At 40.3% G+C, this 25776-nt stretch overlaps 1 protein-coding gene across 1 annotated transcript in view; it reads left to right on the top strand.

Annotated features, from left to right (window-relative positions):
• LOC126199286 (protein KIAA0100) overlaps positions 1–25776 on the top strand; it is a 340503-nt gene that overhangs the window by 60731 nt on the left and 253996 nt on the right. Inside the window, exon 6 of the mRNA XM_049936105.1 lies at positions 4523–4655. Within this exon, the coding sequence (XP_049792062.1) occupies positions 4523–4655 (133 nt within the window). The remainder of the gene's footprint in view (positions 1–4522; positions 4656–25776) is intronic.

Genomic DNA, 25776 nt, shown 5'->3' with positions numbered 1-25776 from the left:
TTAATCCATAATTGGTGAACATCGGTCTGACGGTACATGCATCACAAGATAAATAGCAAATGATAATGGCGCCTTGCTAGGTCGTAGCAAATGACGTAGCTGAAGGCTATGCTAACTATCGTCTCGGCAAATGAGAGCGTAATTTGTCAGTGAACCATCGCTAGCAAAGTCGGCTGTACAACTGGGGCGAGTGCTAGTACGTCTCTCTAGACCTGCCGTGTGGCGGCGCTCGGTCTGCTATCACTGACAGTGGCGACACGCGAGTCCGACGTATACTAACGGACCGCGGCCGATTTAAAGGCTACCACCTAGCAAGTGTGGTGTCTGGCGGTGACACCACAAGAATAAGCTTGAAAATGGCTGTATTAATTTGATAAATGCTCTGCACTGTGTTTCTCATCATTGCCAAATGTTGAACTGTTCAACATTTGTATCTTAGGGTTAGTACTGAAAAGAATTTTAATTCAGTCACTAAAGACTGTTGTCTCCTGCTGGTGCATATAAATGAAGTTTAAACTACATTATATTCCTAACCATCTACTGGCATAATTTCATGCTAGTTACATCATTTAAATATTCACTTATGAAGCCTACTAGCATTATGGATTATATATCACAAGATCAGTAGCAACGTTAGATTCATGTTAGACTGATATAGTAGTGAAGAATTCTTGTAGAATGAAAATAATTTGGGATTAAATATAATAGCTCACTCAGTATCAGAAGCAGTGAGTCATCGACAGGTACATTATCAATACTGAAAACTTGCTAGCATTGGATGACTCATCACATCTCCTATTCACTGAGTTGTTACCTTTAACCATGTAAAATGTTGTAGAAGGTGATAAAGCAAAACTACAAAATGAATGAAAGACCCTAATTTAAATACTTCTCCATGTGCCTGTGATGATGCAAGCCATTTGAATCCACAGTGGAGCAATAACTTAGTCATAGAGACACAAAAACATTTTTTTGTTTAACAAATTGTGTTGCTAACATCACGGCAGCTGATAATATTTTGGTCACTGGTCTTCATGATACGTCTGTTAAAATCAGTTTAATTGCCCTTGTGTTGGAGAAGCTAGGTGACATATTGCAATGATTGGATGGCCAAAAATATAATGACCACTTGTATTTTTTATCAAAAATGAAATCACCATTTTTCTCTTGAGTTGCTGTAAGAATGTTCCGATTGGTTGAATCTTGTTTTGATTTGCACAATTGAAATGATGAGGAATTGCTGTCTGTTAATAAATTGTACTTTAGCTGCTAGTTGAATCTTCAGAAAGTGCAATTTCTTTTGTTTATCTCCTAATAATGTTTCTCTCCTTGATACCCAGCAGCCAGCTCTTACTATCCACCAACACTTTAACAAATAAATGTTTCCAAAGTTCCAAGTGCTATACAATCTTTCTTATGATGTTTACACAGTTTATTATTATTATTATATTATTATTATCATCAGGAAATCCATAGTTAATATTAGTCCTTGTCAGTTACATTTTTATTTTTTGTGTATGTCAGTTGTCTAAACAGCTTTCATGTATTCCTGTTAAATGTATTGTTCATTCTTTGTTCATGTTTCATAGATCCAATCAAAAAGGAAAAGCTTCATGTTTCTGGAACAAATCAAAGTATACAATATCATAGGATTAGCAAATCATAGAAACTTAATCTGTATATTTTATTAATAATAAACTAATACTATACAGCTTAATGCTATTCGTGCTTGTGACAGCTAAATTTAATCTGGTAAATTAGAAATAGCTGCAACATTGAAAAATGCTGTTACCACCTCAGTTATGCAAATTAGTTGCAGTTTGTCTCCTTTTGGTAATATATTATTTGCCTGATTATATTTTTATTTTTCAAAGAAAATAGTTGTGTACTTCACTAAATACGAAGTCTTGTTTACAGTCCATTATTACATGTCATCCAGATTTTTAATGAACACTGCTACTTGCATTTAGCTAATAGAACTTTCCAACCATCGAATCTAGATATTCAGGCAATTCGTTGTAAGAATGACTAATTAGACATGTTTCAATAGTATGAAAAGGAAAGTTGCCACTCATATATAGCAGAGATGCTGAGTTGCAGATAGGCACAACAAAAAGATCGTCACAGATAAATAAACCTTTTGGCTGTTACGGCCTTCATCAACAACAACACACACACACACACACACACACACACACACACACACAAATGCGGCTCCCCCACACGACCACAGTCTCAGGCAACTGAAACCACACTGCGTGCAGCAGCACCAGTGCATGATGGGAGTGGCGACTGGGTGGAGGTAAGGAGGAGACTCGGGCGAGGGGAGAGAGGGATAGTATTGTGGGGGTGGCAGATGGTGGAGTGATGCAGGTTAGATGGAGTATAAGGGGGAAGGGGAGGGGGGAGTAGTGGAAAATGAGAGAAGTAAAAAGACTGAGTGTGATAGTGGAATGATGGCTACGTTGTGCTGGAATGGGAACAGGGAAGGGGTTGGATCGGTGAAGACAATGACTAATGAAGTTTAAGACCAGGAGGGGTACAGCAACGTAGGATGTACTGCACGGGGTGTTCCCACCTGTGGAATTCAGAAAAGCTGGTGTTGGTGGGAAGGATCCATATCACACAGGCTGTGAAGCAGTCATTGAAATGAAGGATGTCATGTTTGGCAGTGTGTTCAGCAACAGGATGGTCTAATTGTTTCTTGGCCACAGTTTGTCGGTAGCCATTCACGCGGACAAACAGCTTGTTGGTTGTCATGCCCACATAGAATGCAGCACAGTGGTTACAGCTTAGCTTGAAGATCACGTGACTGGTTTCACAGGTAGCCCTGCCTATGATGGGACAGGTGATGTTTGTGACCAGACTGGAACAGGTGGTGGTGGCAGGACGTACGGGACAGGTCTTGCGTCTAGGTCTATTACAGGGATATGAGCCATGAATTAAGGGGTTGGGAGCAGGGGTAGTGTAGGAATGGATGAGTATATTGTGTAGGTTTGGTAGATGGCAGAATACCATTGTGAGAGGGGTGAGAAGGATAGTGGGCGAGACATTTCTCATTTCAGGGAATGCGAAAGGTAGTTGAAACCCTGGTGAAGAATGTAATTCAGTTGCTCCAGTCCTGGATGGTACTGAGTTACAAAGGGAATGCTTCTTTGTGGCCAGACAGTTGGACGTTGGGGCGGCCAGAAAGGAACATTCCTGTCGTTACTCAATAGCACCCAGGACTGGAGCAACTGAATTACATTCTCCGCCAGGGTTTTGACTACCTTTCATCATGCCCTTAAATGAGAAATGTCCTGTCCACCATCCTTCCCACCCATCCCACATTGGTATTCTGCCGTGCATCCATTCCAGAAATCAAGAATCGCAACAGTTTTTGATTGTTATCAACATTGATACTTGCAGGATATTGAGTGCAGTGATTCCAAGACTATAGAGAATGTTTTAATTTCAAGTGTGAAGTTGATCAGCAAATGACAAAAGAAGTATTTTTTTCTGTACTTTCTCTGTGAAACCTATCATCTTGCTGAATTTCATGATTCTACATGAATGGGCAGTACCCAATAGGTTTTAATGCATGAGTTTGCAAAAATCAGCATATGTGTCATAAATGGCCATATCTTTTTATTGAGTTGACTTAGAAGCTCCAATTTCTTACACTGCCAATGGGTTGTAGAACTTCATAAGTGACATACATTTCAAGTTTCGTGTCTACTCCTTCCCGAGAAAAATGATTTTTAAAAGTCAGGCAGACAGACAAATGGACAACAAAGTGATCCTATAAGAGTTCATTTTTATTGATTGTGGTATGGAACCCGAAAATATTTGGTGTATAATCATAGAGTGCAGCTGATACAAAACATAAACTATATATAGCTGATGACTGGGTGTTGTGTGATGTTCTTAGGTTAGTTAGGTTTAAGTAGTTCTAAGTTCTAGGGGACTGATGACCATAGATGTTAAGTCCCATAGTGCTTGGAGCCATTTTTTGAAACTATATATAGTGTGTGCAGCTGCATTAATAGACGTTAAATATTTTACTTATTCTCCTTCTCCTCGATGAAACCTCAAAATACATTCACATTTCCACAGTTCAGCATGTTAACTGCTTCCTCTTACCTTTTTATTGTGTTCTCTGTGTCCTTTTGTTGTTCTTGTGACAAAATATGTGTGCAACATCCACTTTCTCACTATCCAGAGTTACATAGTTAACTATTCCCTCCACTATCTCTCTGTTTTATTTCCTATTCACTAAATGCATGTTTTTTTCATTTTCACTTTTTAATCTGGATCTAATTTTTTAATGTTTCTACCTTGCCTGATGTTGTTAGCTGACACCTGCATAATCTTCTCTTTCATATGCCTGTAAAGAACAAAATAATGCAAGAAATATAGCAAACAATTTCAGTGCTTTGTTTATTTGAATCATTGGATTTTAAAACAGTAAATGAATGTAATGAAGTACCTACTTTTTGCAATTTTTTTACCAAAATTTCCATTTTTCTTATTTCACTTTTAGGATTTCCATCTTAAGATTGAGGATTCTCTTCTAACTGGAATGAGAGATGACAGAGCAGATTTCATCTCAGCACTTCAATCTTTTCAGCTACATTCAAAATTATTTGTGAAAACACCTTCACCTCGAGCTGCAGGTAAAACTGTAAAACTTATTTTAGTGCTGGAGATTTATGTTCTGAATGTAGCCAGTATAAATACTGCTATCTTACTGTGCAGACAAACTACCTCAGGTCACATATCATTTGATATATTTGACTGGTTGCTCATCAGAAGTAGGCCTTCTCGAATATTAATTGCTGTGTTGGCAACACATTAAAGATTTAAAACACCACTGACCACCAACATCAACACGTCCTGTTTATGATGCTGCCTAGCAGTGCTTTAAACTTCTGGTGTGTTGCCACCAAGGCAATAAATTTATGTGAGGATACTCATATCTGTTGACTGAAACTAGTCCAATAAATCATATAATACACAGTTTGTAGTGGTTTATGTTTCTATTAATTACAATGGTCACAGCATTCCCTGCTGGCAGTGCCTAGACTTTCTACTTCTAGCTTAGCTGGCATTTACAGTAATATTAGTGAAAACTGCAACACCCTGGCAAGAATGGCTTAAATAAACCTCAACTTGAGAGATGTTAAAATCTGTGTAAAACAAAATGTAACTAACATTGCAGATAGATGTCATTCATGTAGTCTCAGTGGTACATTTTTTGTGGTTGTAAAAGCCTTTGTTAAGCTTAACTCACCAATGAACAGTTTGTCAGAGTAAACAGAAACATTAAATGAAATGCTAGAATTTTTCACAGACATCAAATGGCCCAATGTCAGCATGTGAATGAGTTAAAATGGGACAGAACAATCTGTTTATGGGATGTGGGTTTGTTATGCTGTGACCTTTCACAATTTCATCACCATTCCTGGCTCACTGTTAGAGCACTGCAAATGGTATGACTCTATCTGTGTTGACAGTTTAATAGTCAGCTGACAGCCAAAGTGGTGGTGCACTTGCTGAGTTACCTTCTCCCATCCAGAAATGGAGACAGGTTGAAGAGGGCAACCAAATGTCTTTTTCTGGTATGTTGAATGCAGTGTTTATCTATGACTGCTATTTCAGTATTTTTATCCAGTGGGAACTACATGTGTTTAATATTATTTTGGTGACAGTAACCTGGCAGCCTGTATTCTTGAATAGAACGGTGCACATATGTCAAGTTAGTATCTTTGGGATACCATTGGGTCCTGTCAAAGGTGAGGAATTTGCAAGGCTTCCTCAGAGAACCTGCATGCCTTGAGCCACCATCACCAATCACCGGAGTAAATGGTTAGAACATTGTCCCACATATCCTGTGTGCTTTCAGACAAACAAACCCTTGCTGAAGATTTACAACACTTGAGAGAATGTTTAGAGTGGAACAGGTACTTAGACGAACAGATCAAGTGTGTCCTACACACAAATCAACATTGCCTTGAGAAGGAACCAACACCAAAGAAGAATAAGCTAGATTAAAAATCTTTGCTCTACTGATGCAGTTTTGCTAATACTGAGAGAAGATTTTGAAAATAAGGTTTCCATCCTATGAAAAAAAAAATGTTTTCTGTGCACTATGAAAGATAATATAGGGCTCTGAAAACCCAGTGTACACTGCCTGGATGTGGATGTGGCTCATGTTGTGTTGGATGGACTGTAAGAACTGTTGAATCAAGCAGTGAGCTAAATCAGCTGTCACCAAATACTGCCTCACATGAGAACAGGAAATGAAACCTAAAGATACCAGCATGGTGATATTGGTATCAAATTTCTGGGAAAATGTGATAAAGGAGACAGTCAACATTAGTGGGTGCATGTCCCATTCCCAGTTCTATTGTAATATAAACAGTGAGCAACTAAATTTATGCTTCACCCTTGAAAAGGACTTCAGTCCCAAAGGGTGCAGTTCAAACACAGGAGAAGGGTAGACCTAGGAACCGTATGTATAATAGATGTTAATTGCTGTAGTGGTGCTGGGAAAGAACAAGGGCTCCAAGTGATAATAGAAAGCACTGAAGCTCAAACCATTATAGGTACTGAAAGCTGGCTAAAATTGGAAATGAGTTCACCCAACATCTTTTACAAAGGACCTATTGGTGTTAAGAAAGAATAGATTAAATACAGTTGTTGTTGGTGGTGGTGTGGTTGCTTCTTAGAATTATAAGGGGCAGTAAAGTGAAAATGAGACAGATGAAAAGAAAAGTAAGTAAACTGCTTATTATTTCAAAGTAATCACCATAACTGTTAATACATGTATCCCACTAAGAGACAAGACAGTCAGCACCTTGATGGAAAAATGTTTGAGGCTGCCTATGGAACCATGATTGTACCCAGGCATTAAACTCTTTGTATGAAGCAAATTGACAGCCACAAATGTCTCTCTTCAGGGTTCCAAGAATATGGAAATACGATGGGGAGAGATCAGAACTGTATGAAAGATGTATAAGGGCTTCCCAGAGAAACTTCTGCAGTGTAGTTGAAACAACAGGCACACCAGCTCCAGGGAAGTTATGATCACTTTCCTCTTTGACTGCAAGGGCTTGCTGCTCATTGACTGTCTGAAACATGGTGCCACAATTAATGAACATGGGCAAATGGATACTTTGCAAAAACTCATGCGAACCATCATGTCAAACACCCAGGAATGTTGATGGACAGCATCATTCTGTTGCAGTATAATGCCTGCCCACATTACCAATGTCGTTTTGAGTATGCTGGAGAAGTTTTATAGGGAAGCTCTTACACATCCTCCATACAGCCCCAATCTCTCCCCATGCGATTTCCATATTTTTGGAGCCCTGAAGAAGAGAGACATTCACAGCCATCGACTTGCCTCAGTCGAAGAGATTTCATACCTGGGTACAGTCATGGTTCCATAATGGGGTGGTACGTGTTACTATTCAAGGTAGCAGCATGTCCCAGTTTCTCTCTACTGTGTTGATGAAGCATAGTTGTGTACAAACCTTAATTTACAGTAGTAGAGGAGAGACCACATACTGTGCACGTATTTTTTTTTTTTTTTCTTCACAGACATGATACGCAAATCCACAAGGTGTGATGGAGGGTAAATGTTTTACTGTGGTAAGGATGTGTTTACGCTCTGCCATGACCTGGGGATGCCTTGGATGCCAAAGCAGATGAAATTGGAATGACAATGGCTGTTGTTCCAAAAGATAAAACAAAAGAAGATTGTACAGAATTGCTTAATGAACTACTTTTGTACTTTTTGAGTTTGGGATACTAATGATCCGTCTGCTAACGGACCGAGTGAGGTGGTGCAGTGGTTAGCACACTGGACTCGCCTTTGGGAGGACGATCGTTCAAACTTGCGTCCGCTGATCCTGATTTAGGTTTTCCATGATGTCCTTAAATCGCTTCAGGCAAATGCCGGGGTGGTTCCTTTGACAGGGTATGGCCTATTTCCTACCCTACCCTACCCTATCTTTCCCTAATCTGAGTTGCTGCTCCGTCTGTAATGACCTCGTTGTCGATGGGATATTAAACTCCAATCTCCTCCTCCTCCTCCTCCTCCATCACCGAGTTTGGTTATTAAGAGCTCAAATGTGAATGTTTAACTGACTTTTTTGGAATTATTATGGGACTTGTTAAAGACTGAAGGATTTTTATAAATAGTGGTTACATGATTTTGTAGCTTGTGGGTAGCAAACATAATTTTCCATTATCACAGTGCTTTCATGCAGATGGTGAAGAAGTTCAATATAGGTACAAGTGCCACTACATAACAGGACCACAACTTCAAGGCACGACAAGAGTGTAAAAAGAGAAGATTTAAAGGTAAAGGTAATTATGAACATAAAACTGACAGGTCACATTCATAGAATTGTTATCCTGGGTAATTACTCGCCAGCAGTGAATACCAGCAGTAACATTCCAGTGGGCAACCACAAACAGTTTCCATGAATGTACTGACCACCTTGTCCCACAGTGCGATAAATATACTAACAGTTATGATGGTTACTTTCAAAATTATTTCTCATTTTTGTATGACTGCCCTTTATAATTTATCTTGTAGTGAAATGAAGTAGATAGTTGCTGCATGATACTGTGAGTAGAGGTTATACTTAACTAGAATAAATTAATAATTGGTTCCTTTAGTGACTCCCTATGCCCACAATACAGTTGTTGAAAGATTTAAAGAAAACTTGAATATTTCAATTTATTGCTCGTAACATGTTATTTTACATGTATGTGCGTTTTCAATTAAGTATGAAGTTTTCACAATTACAATTTTTTAGTTTACATTATTTCTTATTACATTATAACTCACGATAAATTCAAGTTATAAGGACATTTTTGGATAAGCCACTGCTTGACTCACTTTTTAAAAGTATCCCCTGTTAATGTTAGTGAAAGAAGACCCTAAGATTAAGTTTAAAAGCAAAAAGCCCCTATGTCAAAGGAGCTGTTTTTAATAACTTGTTACCAAACAAAGTTAAGATATTAAAGTTCGAGGTATATACATGGCATAAACTGTAAGGGTATTGTGTCTAATGAATAGGACTTCGCAAGAAGTTCCTGGTTTTATTTTTACTTTGATCCTCTAAGCTCTCTTCGGCTGTATGAAAACCCTTTTCATGTTAGTTTGGCATGTCCCACCCCACAATACTATTCCATAAGACAAGGAAGGGTACACTAATACATAATATACAATCCTTTCAGAATCAAGATACAATGATAAGCTTCTTGGGTATTATTCTGTTACAGACATAATCAGCTTGCTGTTTCCATGAAAGTCGATCATCTATGCATAAACTCAAGAAATTACAATCTGTACAGGTTTTTGGTAGAATTTCATCAGTCACAGTATTTTGTCTGTTTGGACTAATTGGTTTAAAATGAATATTATTATTTTTTCTATGTTTACTTTCAGGTTGCCTCTGTCAGAGTGAGCTCTTGCCTTTTCAGTAAAGTTATTTATCTCTTCAACTAGTCTGGGCTTACTGTCTGTACAGCAGACAGCAGATGTGTTGCTGCATCCATAGTGATCAATTGCTTAGCTATTATCAAGAGAACTTAGGAAATCATTTACATAGCATATGAATATGACTGGACCTGAAATGGAGCCCTGAAAAACACCAAAATGTATATTTCTTATAGTTGACCTTCTCCTCTCCAATATTTCTCCATTAGAGTGTATAATATCCATTCACTGCTTTCTACCCTTCAAATATGTTTCTGGCAATTACAGGAGTTTTCCAGTGACACTACTACTCACAATTTTTGATAAGAGCATGTCATGATGTACTCTATCAAAAGCCCTTGAAAGGCCCAAGAATACTCATGTTGCTTGGGATTTTTAATTTATTTTTTCAAGTACATGATGGATATATTGTACTGCTGCTGACGTGGTACTTCGACCTCTTCTGAACCCTTGCTGGAAATCACCTACTATATCACCATTGTTATAATGGTCCATGGCTTTTTTTAAAATATTATTTTCTCCATCAGTTTGCTGAAAGTTTAGATTAGGGAAATGCGTCTGTAGTTTTGAACATGCTTTATTTCCCCCTTTTTGTGCATTGGTTTAACTACAGCCAGTTTCAACTTGTCTGGGAACACACCATCTTTGAGAACACAGTTTATTAGATGAACTAGAGGTTTTATTAGTTCATTTTTGCATTTATTCAATAGATATGGAGAAATTTCATCTAATCCTGCTGATTTTTTGTTTCTGAGGCTGTCAATAAACTGCGGAATGTCACATGTGCTTACTGAGGATAGTGTGCTGCAGTTCTGTTTGTTACTGGGTTCAAATGTGTGCTGTATATCCTGTTTCATAGAGACATCATTTTTGAGAGTATTATGGGGTAATTATTAAAAATATTGCTAAGTACAAGGGGATCAGAGATAATATTATTCACAGTTAAATGTAGATTATTATTTTTACTTTCTGTTTCATTGTTTCTAATTTGATTTACAATTGACCAGCAATCCTTGAAACATTACTTGAACTTTGTATCTGTCAGCTGATTCTTTCTGCTTTTAATGTCCTGACTTCTTTGCAGTACTTATATTTGTACTGCTTGTAGAGTTATGTATGTAACTCTGAGTTAGTCTGTGTAAGCTATACATGTTTTCCATTTTTTCTTTCAAATCTTTTGTTTTAAAATCTAATGACAGAGGTTTTGATTGTAAAGACTGATTTTTCTGGATACTCACTTTTTTTAATGGCATGGCTCTATTTAAGTGCTCAGTCAGAATTTCTGTGAACATGTTCCATTTATTGTTGACCCCAATGGTAATAATAATTGGCATGATTCCTAGCTTAAACTATGTCTTAGTGTAGCAGTGTTGTTTACAGATAGTATTTGCCTATGCTCATACATTTGTCTTGTTTTGTATTAGGTATTACATTTTATCACAAATGTTTGGCCTAAATGATCTGAGAGGTGACCATTTATGACATCTGTTGAGATGATGTGGTCATAATTTGCGATAACATGATCAAATAAGGTACTGTGTGTGTTAGCTATTCTGCTGGGTACTAGTCCAAGAAGGTCCTTAGCCCCACAAGACACGATACAGTCTGTAAAACATTGTTCCCTCATAGCACTTTTTTTCTGGTGGTTACGAACTTACATTTTCTTGAGTAGATGGCAACACCATCACCTTTATTGTGTTCTATAGTAGAGCATATCTAGGTTGTAGCCTTCTAATTTGCAATATTGAATGTTGTCCACTGTTTTTTGATGTTCTGTAACCATTACCAAATGTGGTGATATTCCTGTTATAAATGATTCAAAAGCATCTATTTTGTTTCCTATACCCTGTACATTATAATGCAAAAGTGATAAGTTATTCTCGCATGGACTCAAGACTGTTTGAGGCATGTATGAAATACATACACTTGCATCTATTGTTGCACTGGTGGAAAGTTTTATTGTCCTAAAAATGTATTGTTCGCTGACCTGGCATTTTGTGGTTGATTCTCCCAAGTATTCGTTGTTTTTGTTCTTAAGAGGTATGGCCTCTGTTGCACAGTACTGCACATTCAGTTTGCTGTTTAATATTTCTTTGATCCTTGTTATAACTAAGTCCTTCACTAGTCTGTTGAGAAGTAAGTCATGGGATGTGTAGAATCTTCTTCCTATGCAGGTTATGTCACAAACGTAACATTTTTGAATCTTGTGCATATATTTAGGATCTGTTTATTTGTGCTTCGAACTTGTTTATTTACACACGACAAGATTGGCAAGTCTTGTCGATGAGGAACAGAGATGACCACATTTGAGCTTCTCAGCCCATGTAGCCTTCTTTGAGTGAGCTCACTAGGTCTTTTGTTTTGTTTCTTGCTACATCCTTTGTTCCCTATAAGAACACAAATAAGTCATTATTTGTTGTTGCTGTTTTCATGTCATGGTTCATGGACGGCACTGCCAGAAATTTTGCACCTGGTTTCACTATGCTAGTTATCTTGTGATTGCTGCTAGATGGAAATTCGGTTGCTATGTTCTGTCCTTGACTGTCTGCAAATAGGTTTATTTTACTCATTTTTGCTGGTTGATGATAACTGTTTTAGGCCTGCTGGTAGTTTGGTGTTGTGTGGTGACACTTTGTTTTATAATCCACCTTGAGGGACACTTGATTTTGATTCACTGTTGGCGACTGCACTCAACTCACAGTTGAAATAAATTAATTTTTTTTTCTTCTGTGGTTGAAAGCAACTCTGTCATTCTTTGTTTCTGAAGTCCTTTTTCTTCCCCTGTGGTTTAACACAACTCGTAAAGATACCACAGTCTACAAAGCACTTCAAAAGGGTTTTTGTGCACAAAGATTGTGTCATTGGTACATTCACCATTTATGTGATTTTGCAGTTCTTGCGTGTGTTTTGGTAAGTGACTCTAGTCCTCTTTTCGCTAGCATGTGCGATACTTTGCGGAACTTGAGTATTCAAGTCACTTTTTCCAAGCTGAAAATTTGAAAAATCCACTTCCAGAGTGCTGATTATAAATTGTAAGCTCGACACATGTTCCTTTAATTTCGTGATTTCATCTTTACAGTTTGTACAAGCCTTCTTTTTAATCGCTTAATTAACTCTTTTTCCACGGAGAAACATGTCGAACTTTCACGTAGGCTGCCCTGTTGTTACACTATCATCTCAAATAAGTACCCCATTCATACAGTTATAGTTGGTGATGGCGACTTCAATCTACCTCAATAAGTTGGCAAAAATACATGTTCAAAGCCAGTGGTAGACTTCATCAGAAATTGTAATAGATGTAGATGCAAGACCTGTCCCATATATCCTTCCACTAACACCTACTCCAGTACTGTTGTAGACATTTCCTACTGCATCAAAGCCAGGGGCATTGAAAGTAACCATGTGACCTAACAGCTTAGCTGCAACCACAGTGTGGCATTCTCCCTGGGCTAAAACCCTAATGAGCTGCCTGTCCACATGGATGGCCACTGCCAAACTGTGGCCAAAAGACAGCTGGACCATTCAATTGCCAAATGTGCCACGCAACATAGTGTGCTTGACTTGAGTAACTGCTTCGCCGCTCTGCCACCTGAATTCTTCCCACTAATACCGTCTTTTACAATTGTACAGGTGGGAAATCTCCCTGCAACATATCCTTCACTCCTGTAGCTCCTGTGACCTCATCCTTTGCTATTCACTGTCCTCCATCTCCCTCGATCCTCTTCCCTGCTCCCACTGCAGCCACATACACACTTCTATCTCCCCACTACATCTGCATAGTCTTTTCCATTCCTCCGCTTTTCTTCTTTCCCTTTTTGCCCCCACAGCACAGCCTCATACTGCTGCATCTAGCAGCTCACCATCCTGTCCTCATCACATCCCTGCACACTCCCAGAGGCAGGACTACAGCATATCCCCTTCCCCCAACCATACACCTTGCTATCCCTCCACCTCCTAATCCCATGGCTCTTCACTATCCCCGCTACTCTCTCCAGTGGTGATCGCTGCTAACAGCAGTCACTTTCGGGCCTTATCACCCCGAGATGACAGTGGCTGCGTGCTTGCACGTGTGTGAGCGTGCACGTGTGTGTGTGTGTGTGTGTGTGTGTGTGTGTGTGTGTGTGTCTACATTTCATGGACAACTTAGTCCAATAGCTGATAATCAACCTAGCTCATAAAAATACACTCCTGGAAATTGAAATAAGAACACCGTGAATTCATTGTCCCAGGAAGGGGAAACTTTATTGACACATTCCTGGGGTCAGATACATCACATGATCACGCTGACAGAACCACAGGCACATAGACACAGGCAACAGAGCATGCACAATGTCGGCACTAGTACAGTGTATATCCACCTTTCGCAGCAATGCAGGCTGCTATTCTCCCATGGAGACGATCGTAGAGATGCTGGATGTAGTCCTGTGGAACGGCTTGCCATGCCATTTCCACCTGGCGCCTCAGTTGGACCAGCGTTCGTGCTGGACGTGCAGACCGCGTGAGACGACGCTTCATCCAGTCCCAAACATGCTCAATGGGGGACAGATCCGGAGATCTTGCTGGCCAGGGTAGTTGACTTACACCTTCTAGAGCACGTTGGGTGGCACGGGATACATGCGGACGTGCATTGTCCTGTTGGAACAGCAGTTTCCCTTGCCGGTCTAGGAATGGTAGAACGATGGGTTCGATGACGGTTTGGATGTACCGTGCACTATTCAGTGTCCCCTCGACGATCACCAGTGGTGTACGGCCAGTGTAGGAGATCGCTCCCCACACCATGATGCCGGGTGTTGGCCGTGTGTGCCTCGGTCGTATGCAGTCCTGATTGTGACGCTCACCTGCACGGCGCCAAACAAGCATACGACCATCATTGGCACCAAGGCAGAAGCGACTCTCATCGCTGAAGACGACACGTCTCCATTCGTCCCTCCATTCACGCCTGTCGCGACACCACTGGAGGCGGGCTGCACGATGTTGGGGCGTGAGCGGAAGACGGCCTAACGGTGTGCGGGACCGTAGCCCAGCTTCACGGAGACGGTTGCAAATGGTCCTCGCCGATACCCCAGGAGCAACAGTGTCCCTAATTTGCTGGGAAGTGGCGGTGCGGTCCCCTACGGCACTGCGTAGGATCCTACGGTCTTGGCGTGCATCCGTGCGTCGCTGCGGTCCGGTCCCAGGTCGACGGGCACGTGCACCTTCCGCCGACCACTGGCGACAACATCGATGTACTGTGGAGACCTCACGCCCCACGTGTTGAGCAATTCGGCGGTACGTCCACCCGGCCTCCCGCATGCCCACTATACGCCCTCGCTCAAAGTCCGTCAACTGCACATACGGTTCACGTCCACGCTGTCGCGGCATGCTACCAGTGTTAAAGACTGCGATGGAGCTCCGTATGCCACGGCAAACCGGCTGACACTGACGGCGGCGGTGCACAAATGCTGCGCAGCTAGCGCCATTCGACGGCCAACACCGCGGTTCCTGGTGTGTCCGCTGTGCCGTGCGTGTGATCATTGCTTGTACAGCCCTCTCGCAGTGTCCGGAGCAAGTATGGTGGGTCTGACACACCGGTGTCAATGCGTTCTTTTTTCCATTTCCAGGAGTGTAGTATGTGGTTTGTGACAGCATTCTAGCATATGCCACATTCAAGACAATTAAAGATATTGAATACCAATGGAAATTAATTTAAATCAATGGGAGAAGTTGACAATTTATGCCGGATTGGGACCTGAACCCGGGTCTCCTGCTTACTAGGCTGATGCACTGACCACTGCAACCACTACACTATCTGGACACAGTGGTCATCCCAACTGCACGAACTACCTTTGCACACGTCCTCTCAGACTCAAATTATCAACTTATCCACACACTGTTGCATGTATTGTCACATTGTTTTTATGTATATCTGCCTGTTTGATTAACTAAATGGGGTTTTGATCAAATGTATATAAACATGTGTGTTATTGGCAAAACATTATGTTCCCAACAAAAGTAGGTACATCAGCTGATTTGCCTCATCAAGTCCTTTAATCGGACAGCACGATCATTACTTTATTGTTACAATTTTACACAATTTGTGTGTTACCTTTTTCTTCATCCTAATGAATCTCAATTAATTTACTCAGCACTGTCACTAATATGGTATGAAAGTGTTCTGCATGTTGCAGTTTTTAAAATGATGTATCATATATCTGTGTTTCTTGTAAATATTCTGCAAAGCATCTTCTCTGTCATCAGTTTTTCACGATACAAAAGGATACTGTTTACCTTGGCTACCACGACCACAATTTCCCAGAGGTACCTCACAGAGCTCAGTCACAATATGCAACAATCTGCTAAGTACCTTAATGATATAATTGTTACCATAGTGGATCAGCAGGACCATTTAAACAACCTTCAGGCTGTTTAATATTGTTGATCTCTCAATGGTCTGTTGATGTTAATACTATATTACACGATTATCCATATAGCCGAGATGCTGAGTCGCAAATAGGCACAACAAAAAGACTGTCACAAAGTAAGCTTTCGACCAAGACCACAGTCTCTGGCAGCTGAAGCCAGACTACGAGCAGCAGCAGCAGTAGTGCATGATGGGAGAGGCAACTGGGTGGGGGTAAGGAGGAGGCAAGGAAGGGCGAGGGATAGCAGGGTAGGGTTGGGAGACTGTGAAGTGCTGCTGGGGAGCATGCAGGGATGATATGGAGAGAGGATAGGGCAACTAGGTGCAGTTGGGAGGTTAGACGGAGTGTGGGGGAGGGGGGGGGGGATAGCGGAAAAACGAGAGGAGTAAACAGACTGGGTATGTTGGTGGAATAAAGGGCTGTGTAGTGCTGTAATGGGAACAGGGAAGGGGCTAGATGGGTGAGTGCAATGACTAACTAAGATTGAGGCCAGTTTAGTTATGGTGATATAGGATATATTGCAGGGAGAGTTCCCGCCTGTGCAGTTCAGAAAAGCTGGTGTTGGAAGGATCTGTTTGGTACAGGCTGTGAGGCAGTCATTGAAATGAAGAATGTCATGTTGGGCAGCATGTTCAGCAACAGGGTGGTCCAGCTGTTTCTTGTTCAGTTCATCAGTGGCCTTTCATGTTGTATATAACATGGCAAAGAAAAAAATTGTGGTGAAGTTTGGGATGTGTATGGTTGTTTAACTCAAGAAAAACATTGTTCAATATATCAACTCTTATTGCGGATGTCCTCCACCAAAGAATAATACGTACCTTGTATAATCTGGGGTGCTGCTTCTTGATGCTGCCATAGGTTCATCTTGATATTACGGCATCGCCACATGGGAATCATGTAATGTTTTAAATAAGTTGCAGCGCTTCGTGTTCAGAGAATTTTATTTTGTATGCTAGATGTTTGGCGGCAAACATACAAAGTCTGACTACATGTTGTTGATACAAAATAAGGTCCAAGACTAATCTATGGTGGTGTACAAGTTGCCTCTGTTTATATGGTTTTAAACAATTACTGTTATTGTCCTCTGGCATGCTCTTGGGTAAAATATTCCGGAGGTAAAATAGTCCCCTTATACGGATCTCCGGGTGGGGACTACTCAGGAGGACGTTGTTATCAAAAGAAAAAAATCTGGTGTTCTACGGATGGGAGCGTGGAACGTCATATCCCTTAATCAGGCAGGTAGGTTAGAAAATTTGAAAAGGGAAATGGATAGGTTAAAGTTAGATATAGTGGGAATTAGTGAAGTTCGGTGGCAGGAGGAACAAGACTTTTGGTCAGGTGAATACAGGGTTATAAATACAAAATCAGATAGGGGTAATGCAGGAGTAGGTTTAATAATGAATAAAAAATAGGAGTGTGGGTAAGCTACTACAAACAGCATAGTGAACGCATTATTGTGGGCAAGACAGACACGAAGCCCACGCCTACTACAGTAGTACAAGTTTATATGCCAACTAGCTCTGCAGATGACAAAGAAATTGAAGAAATGTATGATGAAATAAAAGAAATTATTCAGATAGTGAAGGGACACGAAAATTTAATAGTCATGGGTGACTGGAATTTGGTAGTAGGAAAAAGGAGAGAAGGAAACATAGTAGGTGAATATGGATTGGGGCTAAGAAATGAAAGAGGAAGCCGCCTGATAGAATTTTGCACACAGCACAACTTAATCATAGCTAACACTTGGTTCAAGAATCATGAAAGAAGGTTGTATACATTTAAGAACCCTGGAGATACTAAAAGGTATCAGATAGATTATATAATGGTAAGACAGAGATTTAGGAACCAGGTTTTAAATTGTAAGACATTTCCAGGGGCACATGTGGACTCTGACCACAATCTATTGGTTATGAACTGTAAATTAAAACTGAAGAAACTGCAAAAAGGTGGGAATGTAAGGAGATGGAACCTGGATAAACTGAAAGAACCAGAGGTTGTACAGAGTTTCAGGGAGAGCATAAGGGAACAATTGACACGAATGGGGGAAAGAAATACAGTAGAAGAAGAATGGGTAGCTTTGAGGGATGAAATAGTGAAGGCAGCAGAGGATCAAATAGGTACAAATATGAGGGCTAGTAGAAACCCGTGGGTAACAGAAGAAATATTGAATTTAATTGATGAAACGAGAAAATATAAAAATGCAGTAAATGAAGCAGGCAAAAAGGAATACAAACGTCTCAAAAATGAGTACGACAGGTAGTCCAAAATGGCTAAGCAGGGATGGCTAGAGGACAAATGTAAGGATGTAGACGCTTATCTCACTAGGGTTTAGATAGATACTGCCTACAGGAAAATTAAAGAGACCTTTGGAGAAAGGAGAATGACTTGCATGAATATCAAGAGCTTTGATGGAAACCCAGTTCTAAGCAAAGAAGGGAAAGCAGAAAGGTGGAAGGAGTATATAGAGGGTCTATACAAGGGCGATGTACTTGAGGACAATATTATGGAAATGGAAGAGGATGTAGATGAAGGTGAAATGGGAGATATGATACTGCGTGAAGGGTTTGACAGACCGCTGAAAGACCTGAGTCGAAACAAGGCCCCGGGAATAGACAACATTCCATTAGAACTACTGACAGCCTTGGGAGAGCCAGTCCTGACAAAACTCTACCATCTGTTGAGCAAGATGTATGAGACAGTCGAAATACCCTCAGACTTCAAAAAGAATATAATAATTCCAATCCCAAAGAAAGCAGGTGTTGACAGATGGGAAAATTACCAAACTATCAGCTTAATAAGTCACAGCTGCAAAGTATTAATGCGAATTCTTTACAGACGAATGGAAAAACTAGTAGAAGCCGACCTCGGGGAAGATCAGTTTGGATTCCGTAGAAATGTTGGAACATGTGAGGCAATACTGACCCTACGACTTATCTTAGAAGAAAGATTAAGGAAAGGCAAACCTACGTTTCTAGCATTTGTAGACTTAGAGAAAGCTTTTGACAATGTTGATTGGAATACTCTCTTTCAAATTATGAAGGTGGCAGGGGTAAAAATACAGGGAGCGAAGGGTTATTTACAATTTGTACAGAAAGCAGATGGCAGTTATAGGAGTCAAGGGGTATTAAAGGGAAGCAGTGGTTGGGAAGGGAGTGAGACAGGGTTGTAGCCTATCCCCGATGTTATTCAATCTGTATAGTGAGCAAGCAGTAAAGGAAACAAAACAAAAATTTTGAGTAGGAATTAAAATCCATGGAGAAGAAATAAAAACTTTGAGGTTCGCCGATGACATTGTAATTCTGTCAGAGACAGCAAAGGACTTGGAAGAGCAGACTGGCAATGGGAAGGAAAGCGTTACTGAAGAAGAGAAATTTGTTAACATTGAGTATAGATTTAAGTGTCAGGAAGTCGTTTCTGAAAGTATTTGTATGGAGTGTAGCCTTGTATGGAAGTGAAACATGGACGATAACCAGTTTGGACAAGAAGAGAATAGAAGCTTTCGAAATGTGGTGCTACAGAAGAATGCTGAAGATTAGATGGGTAGATCACATAACTAATGAGGAGGTACTGAATAGGATTGGGGAGAAGAGGAGTTTGTGGCACAACTTGACTAGAAGAAGGGATCGGTTGGTGGGACATGTTTTGAGGCATCAAGGGATCACAAATTTAGCATTGCAGGGCAGCGTGGAGGGTAAAAATCGTAGAGGGAGACCAAGAGATGAATACACTAAGCAGATTCAGAAGGATGTAGGTTGCAGTAGGTACTGGGAGATGAAGAAGCTTGCACGGGATAGATTAGCATGGAGAGCTGCATCAAACCAGTCTCAAGACTGAAGACCACAACAACAACAACTGTTATTGTTACATATTGAATTTTACATATTTAACAATTAAAGGTTTTACATGTATTTTCCCAAATTACATAGAAAATTACATGGAATAACTATGAATAATTTCATACAAAGACAGGAAAGAATCTGTTTCTATTAAGACTACAAATTACATGTTTCATCATTGCAACAATATATTTTGTTAATTTGCTTATATTATTTTACTAACTTAAAGTAAAATCATTCTATCATTTTCAGGTTTTATTGAATGAAAGGCATAGAGTTAATTATTAAATTTTGTATGAGTAAAATTTTACATTTCTATATAGTCTTGATTACGGTCTATTAACTAACACCAATTAGAAAATGAGCGTGTTAGATTCTGTCTGAAAAATTGTCGTGTCATATTTCTCTTAGGAGAATGAACAATTTTTGACTTAAAAAACATAAAAATACCTGTCTTTTAGTGACTAGAAATATAGGAACTTTAATCATTAATTAGTCCATAATTACAATAGTAATTTTATTCCTACTATGTGCCTGTACTTAGTATTGTGTGTAAATTATGATGGTACATTAGTTTTTAATCCAACATATTTCCTTCATTCTATATACTGGTGAGACCCAATGTAAACAATGTCAAAACAGTAGTTTAAATTAGTGTAAATTACTAAACTGTGGCATGAAGAATCTTTGCTGTATTCGATTCCAGATAACCAGGAACATGTTTCCTTCATTCTGTTTATTGGTGAGACTCAATGCAGACAAAATCAAAGAAACAGTTTAAATTGGCGTCAATTACTAATATTAGGTATATGCCCTCTTTGGGAGAGTGGAGATGAGACAAGAATAGGACAGAGGATCCCAAAACGGGTTGTGGTATTACAATGTGGACAGACAGCTTGTTGGTTTTCATGCCCACATAGAATGCAGCACTGTGGTTCCAGCTTAGCTTGTAGATCACATGACTGGTTTCACAGGTAGCCCTGCCTATGATGGGACAGGTGATGTTTGTGACCAGATTGGAACAGGTGGTAGTGGTAGGATGTATGGGACAGGTCCTGCATCTAGGTCTATTGCAGGGATATGAGCCATGAGGTAAGGGGTTGGGAGCAGGGTTGTGTAGGGATGGACAATTATATTGTGTAGGTTCAGTGGGTGGTGGAATACCACTTTGGGAGGGGTGGGAAGGATAGTGGGCAGGACATTTCTCATTTCAAAGCACAGTATGAAGTAGTCGAAAGCCTGGTGGAGAGTGTAATTTAGTTCAGTAGTTCAGTACAATCTCTCATGCCTTATCTTTCCAGTCACCCACCACCTACCAAAGTTTTACCATCCAGCCACAGAGGAACATTCCCCTTGTAACTCAGTACCATCCAGGACTGGAGCAACTGAATTACATACTCCACGAGAGTTTTGACTAGGTCTTGTTGTGCCCTGAAATGAATAATGTCCTGCCCACTATCCTTCCCAACCCTCCCCATAGTGTTATTCTGCCACCCACCAAACCTACACAATATACTCGTCTATCCCTACACAAACCGTGCTCCCAACCCCTTACCTCATGGCTCATATCCCTGTAAGAGACCAAGATGCAAGACCTGTCCCATACCAGGAGTACCGGTATGAAATGAGCGTTAAGATACAAATGTGTTGATAGGGAACATTTGATGTGAATGAGCCTTAATTTTTTTTTTTTTTTTTTTTTTTTTTTTTGTTTGGTTGGTATGACATCTGTCAAAGATATTTAGTATGCATCAAGTCATGGAACAAACATCATCATATGTTTTCATCATGTCAACAATGTCGAATTTTGTACCAGAAAGTGATGATTTGCGGAAAGCATTAATTTTTTGTTTTCATTTGAAAAAAAGTGCTGCAGAGTCACATCGAATGCTTGTCGAGGCATATAGTGATCGTGCTCTATCAGAAGCAACATGCAAAAGATGGTTTCAATGGTTCAGAAATAATGATTTTATGTAAGAAATGAATAACATGGAAGACCACCAGAAAAGTTCAAAGATGCCGAATTGCAAGCAATATTGGATGAAGATGATACTTAGAGTCAGAAGAAAATGGCAGCAATGCTAAATGTTGCACAACAAACAATTTCTGACCGTTTGAAAGCTATGGGAAAATTCCAAAAGTATGGAAAATGGGTGCCACATGAGTTGAATGAAAGAAACATGGAAAACCGAAAAACCATTTGTCAAATTTTGCTTCAAAGACATGAAAGAAAATCAATTTTGCATTGAATTGTTACTGGCGATGCAAAATGGATTTATTTTAAGAATCCTAAACGGGAAAAATCATGGGTTAATCCCAGATAACCATCAACATCTACTGCAAAACCAGATCGATTCGGCAAGAAGACAATGCTCTGTGTTTGTTGGGATCAGAAAGGTGTGGTTTATCATGAGCTTCTAAAACCAGGTGAAACTGTGAATACCAATCGCTACAGACGACAAATGATCAATTTGCACTATGCATTGATCGAAAAAAGACCAGAATGAGCCAGAAGACATGGCAAAGTAATTTTTTACATGACAATGCACCTGCACACAAAGCAAAATTGGTAAGGGTATAATCAAAACACTTGGCTGGGAGCTGCTACCTCACCCGCCATATTCACCAGACTTGGCCCCTTCCAAGTATTTGTTTTCATCAATGGGACACACATTGGCTGAGGAACACTTAGATTCCTACAAAGAAGTCAAAAATTGGGTGTGTGATTGGTTTGCTTCATAAGATGAACATTTCTATTGACATAGTGTCCTCAGATTGCCAGAAAGGTGGTCAAAATGTATTGAAAACAATGGTCAGTACCTTGAATAAAATGTTTTTACTTTTCAATTCAAAATTGGTGTTTCATTTTCACAAAAAATGCTCATTTCATACCGGTACACCTGGTACATCCTCCCGTCACCACCTCCAGCCCGGTCACACACATCACCTATCCCATCAAAGGCAGGGCTACCTGTGAAATGAGTCATGTGATCTACCAGCTAAGCTGCAACCACTGTGCTGCATTCTATGTGGGCTTGACAAATAACAAGCTGTCTGTCTACTTGAATGGCCATCAACAAATTGTGACCAAGAAACAACTGGATCACCCCGTTGTTGAGCGCGCCACCCAACAAGACGTTCTTCATTTCCGTGACTGCTTCACAGGCTGTGTCGTATGGATCCTTCCCACCAACACCAGCTTTTCTTAATTGCGCTGGTGGGAACTCTCCCTGCAACATATCCTATATCCCCATAACCCTCCTGGCCTCAACCTTTGTTAGTCATGGTCCTCACCCATCTAGCCCCTTCCCTGTTCCCATTCCAGCACTACACAGCCCTCTATTCCACCAACACAGTCTGTCTTTTTATTTCTTACCTTTTCTGCTGCTCCCTCCCCCCTCTCTCCCCACCTTCTGACTAATCTCCAGACTACACCTAGCTGCCATCCCCTCTCTCCATCCCCAGCCCCTACCCTGCTGTCCTCCTCCATCCTGGATTTTCCATTGTTTAATATTATATTAATGAATTGTAGTTTAGGACCCTCTGTTGCAACTGAATAAAAGCTGGTTTTTTCCCCAGTTGTTTCACCTCAGTTTACTAAGCTATTGATAGTGGCCTGACATGTGTGCATAACTTCATTTGTATGTAGCACTTTCAATGTACATATTGTACTATTGTGTATGTGAGGGGCCAAAGTCAGAACTGTTGGTAACTTATATTCAGAAAAGCAGAATATGTAAGTTGAAAGTGCTCTTCAACAGTTGGCAGCATTGGTATGGCAGTAGCCTCTACTCAACAGCTCCAGTTGGCGGGAAGCTTTAACATTGAACAGTTGTGATGTTACAGTGTAAAGTATGGAATCCTGCACAGGTGGTCAGTTAGTGCGATTTAAGCAACATGCAGTCACTGAATTCTATACAGCAGAAGGTGTCTCCCCAAAGGAGAGTCATCAGAGAATGAAAGCAGTGTATGGTGATTGTGTTGATGTAAGTACTGTGTGTCGTTGTGTGAGTAACTTTAAAGATGTTGAGGCGGGAACATCTGACCTGCGTGACAAACAAAGAGTTGGACATACTGTGGCAGCAACCAAGCAAAATGTTGACAGATTGATTCAGGATGATCATCGTATCACTCAGAGAGAAATTGCAAGCACAATTGGCATTTCACAAGGATGTGTGGGTCACATTATTGCTTTGCTTTGCTTGGCTATCGGAAGATCTGTGCATGATGGGTCCCCTGGATGCTGACTCCTGAAATGAAAGCGCACAGATTTGAAATTTACCGGGAACGCCTCCTTCGTTACGAGAATGAAGGTGACGCCTTTCTCCATTCAATTTTGACAGGAGACGGAACATGGCTACATCATTACAACCTGGAGAAGAAATGTCAGTCTATGGAATATTGACACAACGACTCACCCCAGAAAAAGAAATTTAAGACACAGCCCTCAGCTGGAAAAATCATGGCTACAGTTCTGGGATGCAGATGGTGTTATCAGTGTTGAGTTCCTCAATCGTGGAACAACAATAAATTCAGAGTGTTAAAACACAACACTTCAAACTCTGAAACGACGGCTAACAAGGGTCTGAAAGTAAATCAGAAATGTTTTCCTGCAGCATGACATTGCCAAACCACACATTTCACGTGCCACCACAGCAGAACTTCAGAGATTGAATCTCACCACCATATGGCATCCTCCATACAGTCCACATTTAGCACCGTCTGGCTTTCATCTGTTCCCGATAATGAAAAACAATCTGTGGGGACAGCATTATGCTTCTGATGAAGATGTTGAGAGAACTATGAGGCTGTGGTTGCAGAAACAGTGTGTCAACTTCTTCTGTGATGGCTTCAGAAAACTTGTTCATCGTTGGAAGAAATGTATCCAATTGGCTGGTGATTATGTGGAAAAGTGAATATTGGTAATTGAAGATCACATTTTAAGGATTGTTTCAGCGTTTGATTTATTAAAATATTCCCATCAAAACCCAATTAACGAAGGTGGATGCATTACTTTTCATTCAACCCTTGTACATAATTGATGCACAAATTGTTCACATAAGGCACTGACAGTTTTATTACATTGCAAATAGCATGAACTGTTGTGTGATTTTTCTCAACAGTAGCTACTCTATACACTCCTTACTGCTATTTATTGCATGCATCCCTTGCTTTTCGTTTTAAGTTTGACAAATATTGCCATAGCTATTAAAAATTCACAAGAACAAATTTTCAGGACTATCTGTATGGATGGCACTAGGAGCAATTATTTAAAGAGCTGTAAAGATAAAAATTAAGGAGAATCGAGACCATATGGAGGCTTCCAGCAATTGTTCTTACTGTGAAGCGTTTGAGAATAGAACAGGAAAGGGGGAAAGTAGCATTGGTACACAAAGTACCCTCTGCTACACATCAGACAAGAAAGTGAATTAATATTGCATTGTCATCCAGTTGTGAGCTATGTTGAAAGTTTCAAGTCACTACGTTGTCAGGAAGTCACTTTAAAATCAACTGAAAAATTTGTACCAAACAGACAAGAAAGCAACCTAATGAAAACATGTTGAAAAGAGGTTAATACGAGGGCAGTTCAATAAGTAATGCAATACATTTTTTTTCTGAAACAGGGGTTGTTTTATTCAGCATTGAAATACACCAGGTTATTCCCCAATCTTTTAGCTACACAACACTATTTTTCAACGTAATCTCCATTCAATGCTACGGCCTTACGCCACCTTGAAATGAGGGCCTGTATGCCTGCACGGTACCATACCACTGGTCGATGTCGGAGCCAACGTCGTACTGCATCAATAACTTCTTCATCATCCGCGTAGTGCCTCCCACGGATTGCGTCCTTCATTGGGCCAAACATATGGAAATCCGACGGTGCGAGATCGGGGCTGTAGGGTGCATGAGGAAGAACAGTCCACTGAAGTTTTGTGAGCTCCTCTCGGGTGCGAAGACTTGTGTGAGGTCTTGCGTTGTCATGAAGAAGGAGAAGTTCGTTCAGATTTTTGTGCCTACGAACACGCTGAAGTTGTTTCTT

This window comes from Schistocerca nitens, chromosome 1, assembly GCF_023898315.1.
Source record: "Schistocerca nitens isolate TAMUIC-IGC-003100 chromosome 1, iqSchNite1.1, whole genome shotgun sequence".
Classification (NCBI taxonomy): Eukaryota; Metazoa; Arthropoda; class Insecta; order Orthoptera; family Acrididae; genus Schistocerca; species Schistocerca nitens.
This window is presented reverse-complemented; position numbering and strand designations above follow the sequence as displayed.